Raw genomic sequence first — 15298 nt, 5'->3', positions numbered from 1 at the left:
AAAATTATACCTTGAAAACCTTGCGTTCACTGCCATTTCCCCATCTCACCTCCAAATACCAAAAAAGGAGTGCAAAAGAATCTGCGAATGGATTCTGACACCTGCTGAATACCTCAGCTGGTGGAAGCAGGGGCCTGGCAGAGCAGGCACCTCGGGGACAAGGAAGCACGGACACGCAGTCCACTGGGAACGCGTCTTCTGTTACTCTCCCAGCACCTGGAACGGTGCCTGGCATGTGGCAGGTTTCCAGAAACACTTCTCCATGAGGGAGTTCGCAAGGACTCAGACAATGCCCATCAGATGGAGGACAATGACGCTCACTGTCACTTTCTGCAGCTCAAATGGACACTGTCGGTGAAACTGCTCAATCCATGAATCAACAGTTTGTATATATTCACTCTTCCCGTATGACTTACTGTTCATTAATGTGGTCAGGTCAATAAGAACACAGTTGGCACTTTTGACCTTCTGGAACTTTCCTGTTTTATTCATTCTTCAGACAAAACGCATTTTTTTTTTACACTGAGTTTTACTTAGTGCTATTGTGGTGAAATGGGGAATAAAGAGACTGATGAACTCAACACCCACACTTCCTCTTTCCAACCCCTCTTCCAATTCTCAACATTCTCCCCAACATCAGCCGACCTGTCCTCACCCCGTCTCCCCCGTATCTGCTGACCTGCCCTCACCGTCTCCCCCTTATTGGCCAACCTGCCCTCTCACCTCTAGTCTCCGCACACCAGCCAACCTGCCCTCACCCCGTCTCCCCTGTATCAGCTGACCTGTCCCTCTCCCCGTTTCCCCAATAGCGCTGCCCTGCTCTCTCACTCACAGTCTGCCACATTAAACCAGTCCATAATGAGGAAACTTCTTTGCCCAAGGAGTTTAATCAGGATTTGTACTTGACTGACCTAGAGATAAAGGACTTTAAAGCCACCTTTCTGCTTCCCTTGTCTCTGGCTTGTCAAGTTCACATACAAACAGCAGAGCACCCCCAGCCTCCCGACACGAGGCAGCCCATGCAACAGGGTCTCGATGAGGCACCCCATGAACTACAGCCTGTGGAACATCCTGCCAAAATAAGTGAATTAAAGATCCCCAAGACTTTTACGATGTTAATTCTCCACAAATGCAGTAATAACTGTGATCAAAATCGATAAGAAAATAGACACAAAAGGATCTCCAAAGCCTGAGGTGACCACAGAGGAGACGTGTGGCTGCCAAGTCCAGGCATGGGCAGACGTTGGGCCTCCTGGGGCGCTAGCGCCTTGGGGGCTACCACCAGGACAGGACGCGCCTGAGCTGCGCCCGGAACGGGCTGTTCTTTCTCGAGACCTGTGCAGTCTCTGGGGCATCAAGGTCCACCTGTTTATTAAAATCCGAGCTCAGGCCCTGGGCTAGCCCATCTCCAAAACAAGGAGCGTCTTCAGCTGCAGGCAGAACAGTGCCATTCCTCTGCCCCGTAACGTCTCCGTCCCTGCTCAGCCTGCAGCCGCCAGAGCGGACCTCGCCCCGGACCCCGCAAGACTGAGGAGTGAACGAGAGTAAGGGGGGAGGGTAAAGACTAACTAAAGCAGACTTATTGTTATTGTAGTGATTATCCCATGTTAACTGAGCTGCTTGTAACACTGACTTAAAGAAAAAAAATTTTAAATAAAAAAAAAATCCAAGCTTATGGAGGTCTGACCTTTAAGGCAGAGAGGCCATGCTCCCCTTGATCTTGGGAGCCGAGCAGGTCCAAGCACCGCCAGCCTTCCCATGGGAGTCCTTCGGGGCAGACGTGTCGGCTACGTTGGGGCAGAGACAGCAGAGGAGGAGCAAGGGGCCGTGGAGCGCCCCACACCGAGAGGCCACTGCGTACTCACCGTGGTTTCTGGGCTGTGGCGCTGTTTGCAGGACAGGGGCCATAATGATATAACAACAGGAAGTAGCACGCCCCAGAACATCTAGAGACAGGACCCCTTCCCCGACAGGAAGGTAATGGCTGACAAGACACCCTCTGAGCAAGTAGTGCTAACGCCAGGCTAACTCGATGCTGCTTCTCCGTTATTCCCTGATTATAACGCGTATCACTGTAAAACAGTTATTTCCTTGGACCATTCACATTTACCTCTTAACATCTCACTTCCTCAAGTCCATTCATCTAGCCGCCAGGCCGTGGGTGTTCGTAACCCTCTTTCCACTCGCCGAGGGGCCACCAGGTGCCGGGCACCACCCTAGAACTTACTGCTTGTGTCCTTTCCTATGAACTGCATGTAGCTGGAGAAGCAGGTGTCGGTCACCTGTTTCAGGGATGACATGTTGACAGGCAAGGCCACTCAGCAGCGAGGCCGGGTCTGCAGGCAGCAGCCAGGACAACCCGTGAGGCCCGGGCTCTGGACCACGCAGCCTCGCGCTTACAAGCTCTGGGAGTTCAGACCAGAATTTGCGCATGCATGACCCCAAGGCGGAAGGCGGCCGAGAGGTGAGTGCCAAGCTAACACCTTACCTGATGCGCACAGCGCCTTGGAGGTGGGTTGGGGATTTCCACTTTGGTCCAAGCATCCTTCCGGATATTGTAGCTATAGAGCTCGTTGTACATGAATGTCTGCAGAAAGGAGAGGGACACTTCAGTGCTGAAAAGAAACGCTTCCGAGCAAAGGACAGTGAGTGGTAAGGAGCGGTGGCAGCCTCACCAGCACGGGGAGGCTGTGGGGCCGACACCCCGGGCATCCGGGCTGGTGAGACAGGAGGAAGACGCCCCCGCAGGCAAGCTCCTGAGGACCCCGGGGCTCCCAAGGCTCTGCGAGCTCCTAATTCCAGCCCAGCTGCACAGGAGAAACCTCCGAGCCAACAGGTGGAGGGGTTGAGTCAATCTCACGCCTCCTCCCAGGCCAGGGGAACAGGGGAGGGGCACCCACTCTGATAACTGTTTCACATAAAACTCTGAAACACAGGTATTTTCAAAATAAAAATTAACTCTACCATTTACTAGCACTTTCCATACTCAAAACAATTTTGTGGGTCGGAAATCTGAAAACCCACCCTGCGGCAGGATGGACAGCACCCAGAGCCAGCTCTGCAAGCAGCATGCTGGTCAACTTCAAGCAGGAGTCGCAGGGGCGCAGGGAACCCCAAGGCACAGGCTGGGGGTCAGGCCCACAGGAGGGCACTAGCTCCTGCCCCCCGGCCGGCAACAGGGCCCCCGGGGGCCTGGACCACGCTGCCTGTGGCTCGGGCGGCGCGGCCCGATGGAGGGAGGTGACGGCCCACGCCCGCCTGACAGCACTGCCTTAATAAATTCTACTTCTAACGAGACCCGTGAAAATGTGGGGGAGAAAAGAAAAAAAGGTATACTTTACTTTTTGGCCATTGAAATATTCACCTCCGAAAAGGATTAATTCATCTCTCTCAGGATGAGCGGAGAGCGACGCATTCAACCTGCAAGAGACCAAGGCGGCCGTCAGCACCCAGGCGAGCCTGTGCGTCCTTTCTGATGCGGAAGCCACATGCCCTTCTCCTTCCCGCCAGAGTGCTCTGGCGCCAGGGCTGCCCCGGCAGGGACCTTTTGGCCGCTGTCACCAGGTCCAGGTTCACCCTCCCCGTGAGCCCTGGGACGAGCTACTTTAAAACAACATGGCCTAAAATCACCGACAGTAAGAAGGCCTGGCCTATATGCTCCAGCTTATAAGGCAAACTTCACAGAACTGCCCTATTTTAAGGGTCTACTCTGTTAAAGAAAATGAAAATAATTCTTCCATTTATTTCATACATGAGGACCAGAGAACAGCTATGAGGAAATTACAAATACTTTCTGACATTTCAGTAGAAAGTAAGGGGAGACAGAGTGCCTGTGAGTAACGAAAGAGCCTTCTTTAAAAGCCACCTGGAGTGGGGATCCTCAAAGGTGTGTGCCATTCAACACGAATCCCGAAAGACCATGCTCAAAGGAAAAAAAGTTTCAGGGCCAAAGAAGTTTGAGAAATCTGAAAACTCTAGTTCCCTTTTGGGGAACATTTTATAGCTGAGAAATCTTAGAGAAACCAGTATTCCCCAAAATTCTTTGGTCCCTGAATCTTTTTTTCACCTAATACCAATTAACTTTTTGTGGAAAAGTACCAAACACAATTGGGGAAACAACAACTGATGTTATATACAAAGTATTAAAATTTTCCTGAGGGCCACTCACCTCACTTTAAAGGTACAGGCATCATGAAGCACGGTGCTACAGCGCCTAGCCTTACTTCCAGCGAAACTGCATCCAAGCCAACTTCCATGGGTGGGGAATTTTTTATATTTTTTCATAATATGATCAAGAGATACTAGACAGGAAGTTTCTATGGTTACCAAGTAAGAGGTCTTAATCACATCCTACCCGAACCTCACTTTCAACAGCTGCTCCCTGCCATCAGGAAGCACGCCCAGCCTGACTTCTCAGGCGAAAATACTCGAGGGAAATTTCTAAAACATTACCAAAAAAAGAAATCCACATCCACAGTGGCTTCCCTAGCAGAATGGTGGCCACCCAGAAGCTAGGAGAGATAAAAAGGATGCCCCTGAAGGCTGCTATCTTCCAGAATTGTGAGACAATAAATTTCTAGGTTTTTTTTAAGTCAAAAATCACCCAAAGTGGCTTCCCTAGGAGTGCTGGTATATACAGTCAACCTTAAAGATCTCAAGGATTTATTTGTTTCAACAGTTCAAAGAAAAACATACTTTTTAAACATCTATGTGTTCAATTTATGCTTTGCCACAATAACTACATGACAAACCTAAGAGAAAAATAAAATCAGATTCCTAACTGGATCTATTAAATGAAGAATGGGAAGTACTCCTGACTTCAGGAGACACCCTGGAGGCGCATCTGTCCCCAGCGACACAAGGGCCTGCTCTTTAGGCTCAGAAGCCAAGGCCTGGCCCGAGGGCCAAGAGTCGCACCCGAGGCAAGGGCAGTGCAGCAGCCACTACTCCCTGCAGGCGGCACCCTGGGCTTCCACTCAACTCCCAGCAGTGAGCACGAGAGGGGGCTCCTCCAGGCTCACTCTCCTGAGCGGAACGAAGCCAACCACTTTTCAACGAAACAACAGTCCCAGGACCCTGTGAGGTGAACACGTTCCCCCTTCTCTGAATTATGTAGTGTCTTTTTATGAAAGTCATTGGACCTTTAATTTCCTAACTCACACATTCCACATCTTGTCTCTACTCTGTCAGCAGCAAATGTAAGGACTAAAAGAGCCTGAAGTCAAATTATAAAAACAGCCAGAATCAGAAGCTTAGAGGACAAGCATCGGCACAAAGGAGTAAGAAGCAAGATTAAGGGAAGAGGACTTGGCCCAATGGATAGGGCGGTCCGCCTAACACACGGGAGGTCCGCAGTTCAAACCCCGGGCCTCCTTGACCCGTGTGGAGCTGGCCCACGTGCAGCGCTCATGCGCGCAAGGAGTGCTGTGCCACGCAGGGGTGTCCCCCACATAGGGGAGCCCCACGCGCAAAAAGTGCGCCCCATAAGAGAGCCGCCCAGCGCCAAAGAAAGCGCAGCCTGCCCAGGAGTGGCGCCGTACACACAGAGAGCTGACGCAGCAAGATGACACAACAAAAAGAAACACAGATTCCCGGTGCCACTGACAAGGACAGAAGCGGTGACAGAAGAACACACAGCGAATGGACACAGAGAGCAGACAACTGGGGAGGGGGGAATAAATAAAAGAAATAAATCTTAAAAAAAAAAAAAGAAGCAAGATTAAGATGAAAGCCTACCCATCCCAGCTCATTCCATACATGTGTGAAACCCTGCAGAATACTCAACTTTTATCACGTAATTTACAAATGCATTTAAAATGACTTATACACTATTTCAATAAACATGTTTCATATAAAGATGTAAAAGCATTGTGAACGTAGCAAAAAGCTATTGGTATTTTCAGCTTTCCACATGTTATATATATACTTCAAGATAACTTCAGAACCAAAGAAAAGCTCATTTGGTGTCACTTTTGTCCAAAGGGCTAAGGGGGAGCTCTGACAGACCTCTGCATGATTTCCTGACTTAGTTTCTATGTTTCTGCATGACAATAAAGCTGCACGGTCTTACTCCAGTTTTTCAGAAGAAAGTGAGATGAAGGTTATGGGAGCTGATTCGGCAAGCCTCTAAAAGTGAGCTGTCCCAGAGGCCTGGTCACTTGTAAAACCGCGCTCCTACTTACAGCACAATCGGGTACCGTCAGGAAAAGGTGCCCCTTCCTTACCTGGGGGAAGGTGGGGAGCACGGCGTCTCCACAGTCTGCGTCTTTCTGGCATCGAGGGTCTGGAAGTGGGCGATCAGAGCCTCGAGGTCCTCCTAAGGGCAGACAAGTGGCCGCGGATGAGACTTCTTACCCATAATCCTACTAGCAGCAAGAACTGGGTCGGTTCTCCCACTGTGCACCCTCATCTGACTAGTGCAATCACACATGTGAACCCTAACATGTTCCGCTTGTTTAAATACATAGAACCCAATGCCCTCAAGGTCAAGGACAGCCAGCTTTAAAGGCAGCTGTTGGGGAGTGTGAGCCCCCACACCCAGGCACTCTCTTGTACCCCCTCCACCCCCAGGGGCCCTCCCCTCAGACAAGCCCACCAGGATCCTGCCGCTCCTTGGACTCGCAGAAGCCAGCCGCAGGTCCCTATGCTGCCCTGTGATGTCTCCACAGCAGGGGCTAACGTTCTTCTTGCTCATTTATTTATTTCCTGATTCCACCCTCCCCCAAAACAAGCACCTGCCCCAGCCAGCCTGCAAGGGATGGGCCCCTGCCCACAATGGTGCAGCCCACTCAGCAGGCACGATGCCGGCCACAGGCCCAGCAGGGCAGTGCTGAAACCCAGGGCTCCTGCCTGTCCGGGCTGACCAGTGGCCAAGTGATGCAAGACCTGTCATCAGGAATGTCCCCTCTAGCCTTAATCTCTCCCCCTAACCCCCACCCGTCACCACAGGCAAGGCGAGGCCTGGGATCTGCCTCCCCTTCACGCACACACAGGAGCCTGCTCTCCCTAGAGCCCTCAGGCAGGGGCCACTCTTTCCCCCATCCTGCAATCCCTGGGGCCTGGAGGCAGGGGAGATGTCCTTCGGGCTCCTCTCCAGCCTCACTGCCCACGCCCCACTGACTCTCCGAGCCGCACCCCTTCACTGAACAATACACCCCTGGGCCGGGGCTCCCAACCCGAGGGCCTCCAGTTTGGGGCTAAGGACAGCTTCAGGAAGCTGGCGAGACACATGCTCTCACAGCACCTGACACTGCTCACCACACGTGGCCTTGTTATATTCAAATCATGAGATATTTAACACAGACAAAAAGGCCCTAAACTAATTCAAAGCAGTCGCGTGCCCCCAAGCCCCAGATAGAAACGGAGCCGCGCTGACACAGCAGATGCTCTACATGTACCCCAGTCTCCCCTCCCCACCTGACACAAACACCATTCAGGATTTGGTGCTTACTCTTCTGGAGCAGTTACGTGTCCTTTTACAGCATCTGTAGGTACTGCTAAGCAATTCTCCCTCGGATCACATTGCTAGATTTCATGAAAATGACATCAGACTGCACATGCTGCTACAACCTGCTGCTCGGCTCAACATCGTTCATGAACAGTTTGATGCACAACAGCTCTAGTTTTGTTCACTTACACTTTTGCACACTTATGATGTGACCACAGCTTACTTAGCTGTTCTGCTGATGAACATCTGGTTCAAATTCAATTTTTTATCTTTATAAACTATACTACATTGGCCATTTTTTATCTGTCTGTGTAGATGAGATGTTCTTCCCAGGGACATCCACAGGTGTCTAACAGCTAGGCTATGGCATCCACTTTTCTAGATATTGACAAACTAGATTTCAAAATGGGTTCTACCAATTTACATTTTTACCAGAAGTCCACCAAAGTGCCTGATATCCTGGCACCCCTACATGGTAAATAATTTTACCAAGGAAACTGGTAAATAACAGTTGCCCATTGACCACTGCATCTGATTCAGAAGACATGTGTCAGATAAGCAAGCCTATTTTCTGAATGGACAGAACTTTACAGAAAGACCTAAGGATGGAAAAATGACCCCGGGAGTCACAGTGAGGTCAAGGGGCTTGGCTCCTGGTCCAGCGACTTTCCACTCAAGGCAGAGGGAAGAAGAGCATAAGGTGGAGAGGCAGGAAAGGACTGGAAGGAGGACTCCAGGATTGAAAGGGTGAGCGGCCTTACTAGCCCTGGCGGGCAGTGGGCAGTGACATCTGCCAGAACAAGCCCATCACCATCGCCCAGCCCACCTCACTCACACGGGGCCCTCTGAGCAGGACTTCCACTGTGCCTCTTGCTGGATTTCCTAAACACATATGGTGAAACCAAGGCCGTCCCAGGAAGGGAGCACTCGGTCTTTAAGAGCAGAGGCTCTGGATTCAAATCCTGTTTCTTCCACTTCTCACCAATTAATCAGGCACCTCTCCCCAAGGCCTTGCCTGCTAAACAAACACCAGGCTATGCCAACATCTGTGAGCTAGGGGAGCACCACTCTGCCACAAAACTGGCTAAGCACCGCCACTGGCTGGGGTGTCTGGGAGGGGCTGGGGCCCAGGCACCCTCATCAGTGAAGGCCTCTCTGGAGTAACAAGGAGCTGGAAGATCAAAAAGGAGCCAGGCATGAAAAGAGGGTGGCTGGGTAGAGGTGAAGACCACAAGTGGGAAGAACTGGGCGTAGATGAGACATCAGAACCGGGTTGATGCAGCTAGAGTGGAGCAGGCTGGGGGGAGTGAGGCTGGAGGGGTGGCAGGCAGGGGTCCATCATGCCAGGCCTTTCAGGTCAGGGAGAAGAACTCAGATGTCAACATGCACAGTACAAAGGAGGACTATGTTTGCCAGACAGCCGAGAGAAGAAAGGTGCCAACTGGGTAACATGATCTATGGAATTCATGACAGGCAGAATTCCAAGCTGTCCCCCAGATACCCTCTGCCCCTGTGTACACAACCTGTATACGCTGAGACTTTATTCCCATGAGGCTTACGTTACAAGGCCTAGCTCCCTTTAAGAAAGGGAGATTATTGTTGGTGGACCTGACCTACTGGGGAATGGAATCTTCCCCAAAAAAAGAGTTCTGAACAGTGGGAGGGATTAACACGAGGGAGATTCTCCACTGCTGGCTTTGAAGATGGAAGGGGCCACGTGGTGAGGAATGCAGGGCGTCTGCGAGCTGACAGGCAGCAGGGAACCAGGGACCTCCATCCTACAACCATGAGGAAGTAAATTCTGCCAACAACCTGAGGGAGCTGGAAAGAGGCCCCCTGGCCTCAAGTGAGGCCCAAGGCCTAGCTGACACCTCACTCACTTCAGCCCTGTGAGACCGAGCAGAGAACCCACTCACGCCGAGCAAGGCTTCTGACCTTCTGTGAGCTGACAGACGGGTGTGGTTTTAAGCCCCTAAGTGTGGGGCCATTATTTACACAGAATCAGAGGACAGAGAGAAATTTGGAGTTCATTGTCCAGGCCAGGGTTAGAGATAAATATCTGAGCATCAGCCCCATGCAGGATGTGCTCTCATGGGAGGAAGTGAGTGCAGTGAAGGAGAATGCAGACTAAGGAGATGCAAATGGAAGGAGTTGCCCCCGGAGAAGAACCAAGTAGCCATGTGTGCACACAGCCAAGAGACAAGTCAGTGACCAAAAAATGCTGAGAAGCAGAAGACTACAAGGACCAGTGTTTGCTGAAAGCAAAGGAGAGTGTGAGCCTGTTCCGCCGATCTCCCGCACCCTGGCAGTGGAGTCAGTTCCCCTCAGCTGGGCGAGCCTAGGGTATCAAACTCTTCTGCTTAATGACGGGAGTGACAGTCAATACTCACATTTCCTACAACTCAACGCCAGTGTGGTGTACTGTGGAAAGATTAAAGAAGCAGACGTTACAGGTTCAAATCTTTGTTCTACTAATTACAGGCTAAGTAGTAACTCTAGGAATGACTACACTGCCTGACTGGGCAAGAACATTAGAGCCAAAGAGAAAGGGAAAAGTCTAATCCCATTATTTTTACAGACAAGGAAATGCAGAAGGGAACAACCCAGGAAGAAAAGTGGTCATGAGCTCTGGATTTAGGATGTACTGCACCAGTTCATGGCTTTGTGACCCTGAGCCATGTAACCTGTCCGCCTCCACATTCCGACTTCCGAACTGTCAAAGGGGGATGCCGAAGCTGACTAACTCACTGGTGGGAGCACTGTGGCCAGTCCGGGGCAAGCAGGCAGTAAACGCCGGCCAGTGTAGGTGTCCCGGGTTAGGGCACCATGAGCGGAAGTCAACAGAAAGCGAAACGCTCAACCCTCATCACCTCAACACTGACCCACTTGCAGACCCAGCTCAAAGAAGAGGAAAGAAAACAGTGCTGGTTACCATTAGGTTTTATGGAATGTCCTACAGTTACAGCCGCGTTTTCACTCACTTATTCCCACTTGATGTTCCCCGCTCCGGCCGGGGAAATTGTTTACCCTCTTTTTGAAAATGAAAGCAGTAAGGCAGTTACTTTCAGATCACACATCCTGCGAGTGGTGGGCCCAGACCTTAACTCCAGATCCTCTTCCATTAAATCCCAGCCTCTTCCCATCACCCTGCCTCAATGTAGTGGGAATAGAAGAGAGGAGAACAAAAAAAAAAAAAAAAAAAAAAGAGCACAGAAACGCCTGGACCAGCACAGGAGGAAAAGCAAACGCTTCAGAAGGGGCAGCTTCTTTGCACTTGGTGGCATGGGGCAGAGTGAGAGTTTGGAGACCGAAGCCTTCACCCGGGAGGAGACGGGCAGGGAACCCGTGAGATACCCGGCAGGACGGCATCCCCCCCGCACCCCCGCACCGGCGCCGCGCTAGGGCGACACGAAGGGTTCCTTCCCCTGCGTGAAGCCGCCCGTGAGGTAATCGCTACCTCCATCGCGCAGACGAGGAAACCGAGTCCGGGCGGGGAGCAGCGGCCCGGCCACCGCCACCGCCACCTGGCCGGGGCCGTCTGGACGCCCCACTCACCTCCTCCTTCCGCGAGCGCTTGCACACCTTCTTCTCCACCTTGGCGGCCGTCTTCTCCGCGCCGCGGCCCTTCTTCTCCTTCTTGCCCTTCTTGCCCATCGCGCCGAGGAGCCGGCGGCTCAGAAACCCGGGAGGAAGCGGTGCGCGCGGACTCGACGGCTGGCCGGGGCGGGGGCGGGGTCCGGGTCCGACGCGCGCTGATGGCGTCACTTCCGGTCCCGCCGCGTTTCCGGGCGAAGGGGCGGGGCCTCTGGCTGCGTACTTGGCGGGGGCTGGCGGTCCGGGTTCGCAGCCCTCGGGAGGCCGCTGCGGTGACTCCAGGGGATGGTCTGTGGCTCGAGCGCCGCTGGGCTGCAAGTGCGTTGCCTCACGGTTGCCTGGAGGCCCGGAAGGTAGCAGAAGCCGGGGTGTGTGCCCAGAGGCACTTCGCTCTAGGGCGCGTTCCTCACCGCGAGCTAGAACGGAAATTCAACAAAACCCTGTTCTCCTGGGGACGTGTTGGCGCGGGTGTGATGTACTTGCTAAATAATACACAGCATGGTGTGGACTTAGCAAGGGGTGCATGGTTTTCACCTGCCTGGCAAAGGGGTCTGTGGAACAGAAAAGACGAACCCCTGCTCTAGAGGGCGAGAGTCATATTTGAGAATTTGGCCCTTTGGAGCTTATTGTAGGAGATGGTATATCTGTGTCTGAGGAACCAGATTTCTTTGAGATTTTCCAGCTCGTTTTTTGATCAACTGCCAACTCGTTCTTTTTTTCCCTTGCGTCGCACGCGGTCTCCTGTTCTCCCAGCAGTGCTAGGGCCCCATAGCTTTAATCCTGTTCTCCATTTCCTTCCAGTTTCCCCCAAATTGCCTTTCTCTTCCGAAAGAACTGGGTCTATAGACAAGGCTTGGGGTTGGTTGGAAAATTATTCCCTCCCCCCCACTCCCCCCCCCGCTGCTCAATGGTTAGTAACTAATTGAATCTAGGGCAATTTCTCTAAGGCTGAGCCCTTTGGCTGTTCACCCACAAAGTAAGAAACAAAATCATCTCATTTGTGCTTTGCCTTTGCCAAGTTTTTGTTTGTCCTGTTTCCAAGCCCAAAGATGACATCTTATAAGTAATGATAAGCATTTTGATTCTACTCTGTCCAAACTTGATGTTTTACAAATCTTTCTCTATCACATTATTTAAGTCAAATCCTAGAGTACCCTTTCCTAGCAACAGCCAAATCTTACTCATCTTTGTTTCTCAGACTGAATAATTTGACGACTCCTGGAGCGTGGTATCATTAAAAAATATTCTCTAAATTAGGACATGTGAGGAAATTCACCTAGGAAGCAGAATGGCAAGAACCTTTTCCTGTTTAGCACAACATCCTTAGCATCAAACAAGTCTCTGGCAGATTTTATGTGTCCTGAGGGAAAGGACTGTTTTGGCCTCAAACCCAAAAATCCTTTTTTTTTTTTTTTTAAAGATTTATTTTTTTTATTTATTTAATTCCCCTCCCCTCCCCCGGTTGTCTGTTTTCTGTGTCTTCCAAAAATCCTTTTAAATGCATAAACATTTTTCTGGGGAGTGAGGGCACAGTATTCCCTTGATTTTCAAAAGGGAGAAGGAAGGTGTATTAGCCAAAGGGGTGCTGATGCAAAGTACCAGAACTCTGTTGGCTTTTATAAAGGGTATTTATTTGGAGTAGAAACTTTACAGTTACTAGGCCTAAAGAGTCCAACTCAAGGTACCAGAGGAGCTGCTTTCTCACCCAAAGTCTGTTGCCACGTGATGATGCAAGATGGTGGGTGATGTCTACGAGGGTTCAGCCCTCCTCTGAAGGCTCTGTGGTCCCAGCTTCTTCTGATCTCAGCTGTAGGTTGGCATAAGGCTTGTCACTCTCCCAGGGGCTCATTTCTTTTGGGGCTCAGCTGCTCTGATCTCTCCAAAGGTCAGCTGAAGGCTGGTCTCCCTACGGAGTTTCCTTGGAGCACTCACTCTCCGCCTGCCTATCTGCTTCTCTCTGTTCTCCTTCTCTGTGTGTATTTACTTCCATGTGAGAGTGTTTTATCAACCCAAGGAGGCTGGGACTTGACTCTGAGTCTCACTCTAATGACACAGTTGGATCAGAGCCCTAATCTTAACATAATTTAATCAGACATCTCAGCTGAATCTAATACAGTCAAAGAGTTATCATGCCAGAGGAACCAACCAGTTTACAAACATAATCTATATTTCTTTTTGGAATTCATAAATATCAAACTCCTACAGAAGGTCAAACGGATGGAAGGAAGAGGAAAGGAGGGAGGAGAGAAGGAAAGGAGGGAGATAGGGAGAAAAGAGAGAAAGACGGAAGGAAAGAAAAAAAGACTAAAGTGAGGAGAAAGGAAGGAAAAGAACCAGAAGGCTTCTTCTACAGTGAACCACAAAACAGTCAAATTCTCAAATGTAACTATTGCACGAGGGAAACGGTAGCTTGGCCTCCAGTGCAGTGTGACTTCACGAACATACCTAATCCTCTGATCTTTTTCTAAGAATACTGGTAGACTTGATGTAATGCACTTGAAGCAAAATGGCCCTTCAGTCACAGAACATCACTGCAGTTTCCTGCTGAGGGCTGTGAAAGGGGAAGTGTGTTCCCCATTGAGGATTTAGAAGGAACCAGTAGATGCATAGTTGAGTAGTGTCATTATCCAGAAGAATTGTGAAGCTAAATTGGGAGGCTCTTGGGTTATATGTGTCATGATGAATTACATGAGGTTGAAATTATTACCGAGAAAGAGAATAGAAAATTTTAAATGAGAACACAATCCTAAAGTAGTAAAGAGATTAAGTACAGGGTCCTATTTTGGAGAAATTCACATTTTTGAAACTTCATTAAGTCTAACACTAGTTTTAGGCTGTATCTTTTATGTGGTCAGGTGCCCTCTGCTACCTTCAAGTTGAAGTACAGAGGGGGAGCCCATGTGGCTCAGTGGTCAGACATATGAGGTCCAGGGTTCAAACCCTGGCCCCAGTACCTCAAAAAAAAAAAAAGACTGAAGTACAGAAGAGAAAAAAACTATTAATAATGGACTAAATTGAAGAAAGTTATGCTCACTTCTAATTACCATCAGCACAAGTAATCAGTGTGATCGGAGAGTTCTCCCAAGTGTAATGTAGATGATGTGGTTTTATGTACATTTCCCATCTAGAAAGTGGAAATAATAAACCCACCTAAAAAAGCAAAATACAAGTTAAATGGGATGTCATTCAGCCTGGAAAAGGAATGAGGTTCTGAGGCTTGCTAGAACATGGATGAACCTGGAAGGCATCGTGCTGAGTAAAGAATAAGCTAGACTAAAAAGGACAAGCATTGCATGATCCTACTTACATGAAATAATTAGAATATGCAAACTCAGAGTCAGAAGTCAGATCACAGGTTACCGAGGTAAAGGGTGGAGGGGGAATGTGGACTTACTGCTTCAGGGCACTGAGATTCTGTTTGGAGTGATGGGAAAGTTTGGTAATGGGTGGTGCTGATGTAGCACAACATTATCAGCAATTAACATCCTTGGATGGTATATCCTTGTGGTCAAAATGGGAAATTTTGTGTTGCATACATGTTACCACAAAAGAATTTCTTAAAGAAAAGTTGAAGAGTTTCTCTGTGTTAAGAAGTGAGGTCATCGTTTTGAACTGGACGACTGTCATTCCATTAAAGAACAGTCACAGAATACCTGTTGCACTGTGTTGTGCTCATCATAAGAGGTATACAAACAGGACCCCAGCTCCAGCTTCAAGGAGGTTTGATTCTAGAGAGACAGAGAAATACAGTAATGACGCATTCCTTAAATACTTTTTGAAATGAAGCAAGGAATTTAAAAAAGGGAGGAATGGAGGAAGGGCGGGTGGGGGTGAAGTGGAGATGAGAGTAATGAGGGACCAGTATACATTTTCCAGGATTTTATGTAAATGAATTCTACAGTATGGGCTCTTCCTTTGGGCAGGGGGATTGTCTGGCTCTTTCATTTTTTTAAAGATTTTTTTTTTTCATTTCTCTCCCCTTCCCCCCCAGCTAGTTGTCTGCTCTCTGTGTCCATTCGCTGTAAGTTCTTCTGTATCTGCTTGTGTTCTTGTCAGCAGCACCGGGAATCTGTAACTCTCTTTACTGCGTCATCTTGCTGCATCAGCTCTCCGTGTGTGCAGCGCCACTCCTGAGCAGGCTGCACTTTTTTTCACGCGGAGCGGCTCTCCTCACAGGGCACACTCCTTGCGTGTGGGGCTCCCGGGTGCAGGGACACCCCTGCGTGGCACGGCACTCCTTACGTGCAGCAGCACTGC

General features: G+C 49.9%; 1 protein-coding gene across 2 annotated transcripts in view; it reads right to left on the bottom strand.

Annotated features, from left to right (window-relative positions):
- The window catches only part of KLHDC4 (kelch domain containing 4), a 75409-nt gene extending 64219 nt beyond the window's left edge, over positions 1-11190 (bottom strand). The window contains exons 1-4 of one of the 2 annotated variants that reach the window (XM_058279603.2): positions 11003-11190; positions 6225-6316; positions 3342-3420; positions 2489-2587 (exon numbers count right to left, since the gene is read on the bottom strand). In XM_058279603.2, coding sequence (XP_058135586.1) covers positions 2489-2587; positions 3342-3420; positions 6225-6316; positions 11003-11101 — 369 coding nt within the window. In that variant the 5' untranslated portion in view covers positions 11102-11190. The remainder of the gene's footprint in view (positions 1-2488; positions 2588-3341; positions 3421-6224; positions 6317-11002) is intronic. The other variant, XM_058279604.2, reaches the window with a different exon arrangement.
- Between the last annotated feature and the right edge of the window lie 4108 nt (positions 11191-15298).

Source organism: Dasypus novemcinctus, chromosome 18 (assembly GCF_030445035.2).
Source record: "Dasypus novemcinctus isolate mDasNov1 chromosome 18, mDasNov1.1.hap2, whole genome shotgun sequence".
In the NCBI taxonomy this organism is placed as follows: domain Eukaryota; kingdom Metazoa; phylum Chordata; class Mammalia; order Cingulata; family Dasypodidae; genus Dasypus; species Dasypus novemcinctus.
Note: the sequence above shows the minus strand (reverse complement) of the source record. Positions and strands in the feature narration are given on the sequence as shown.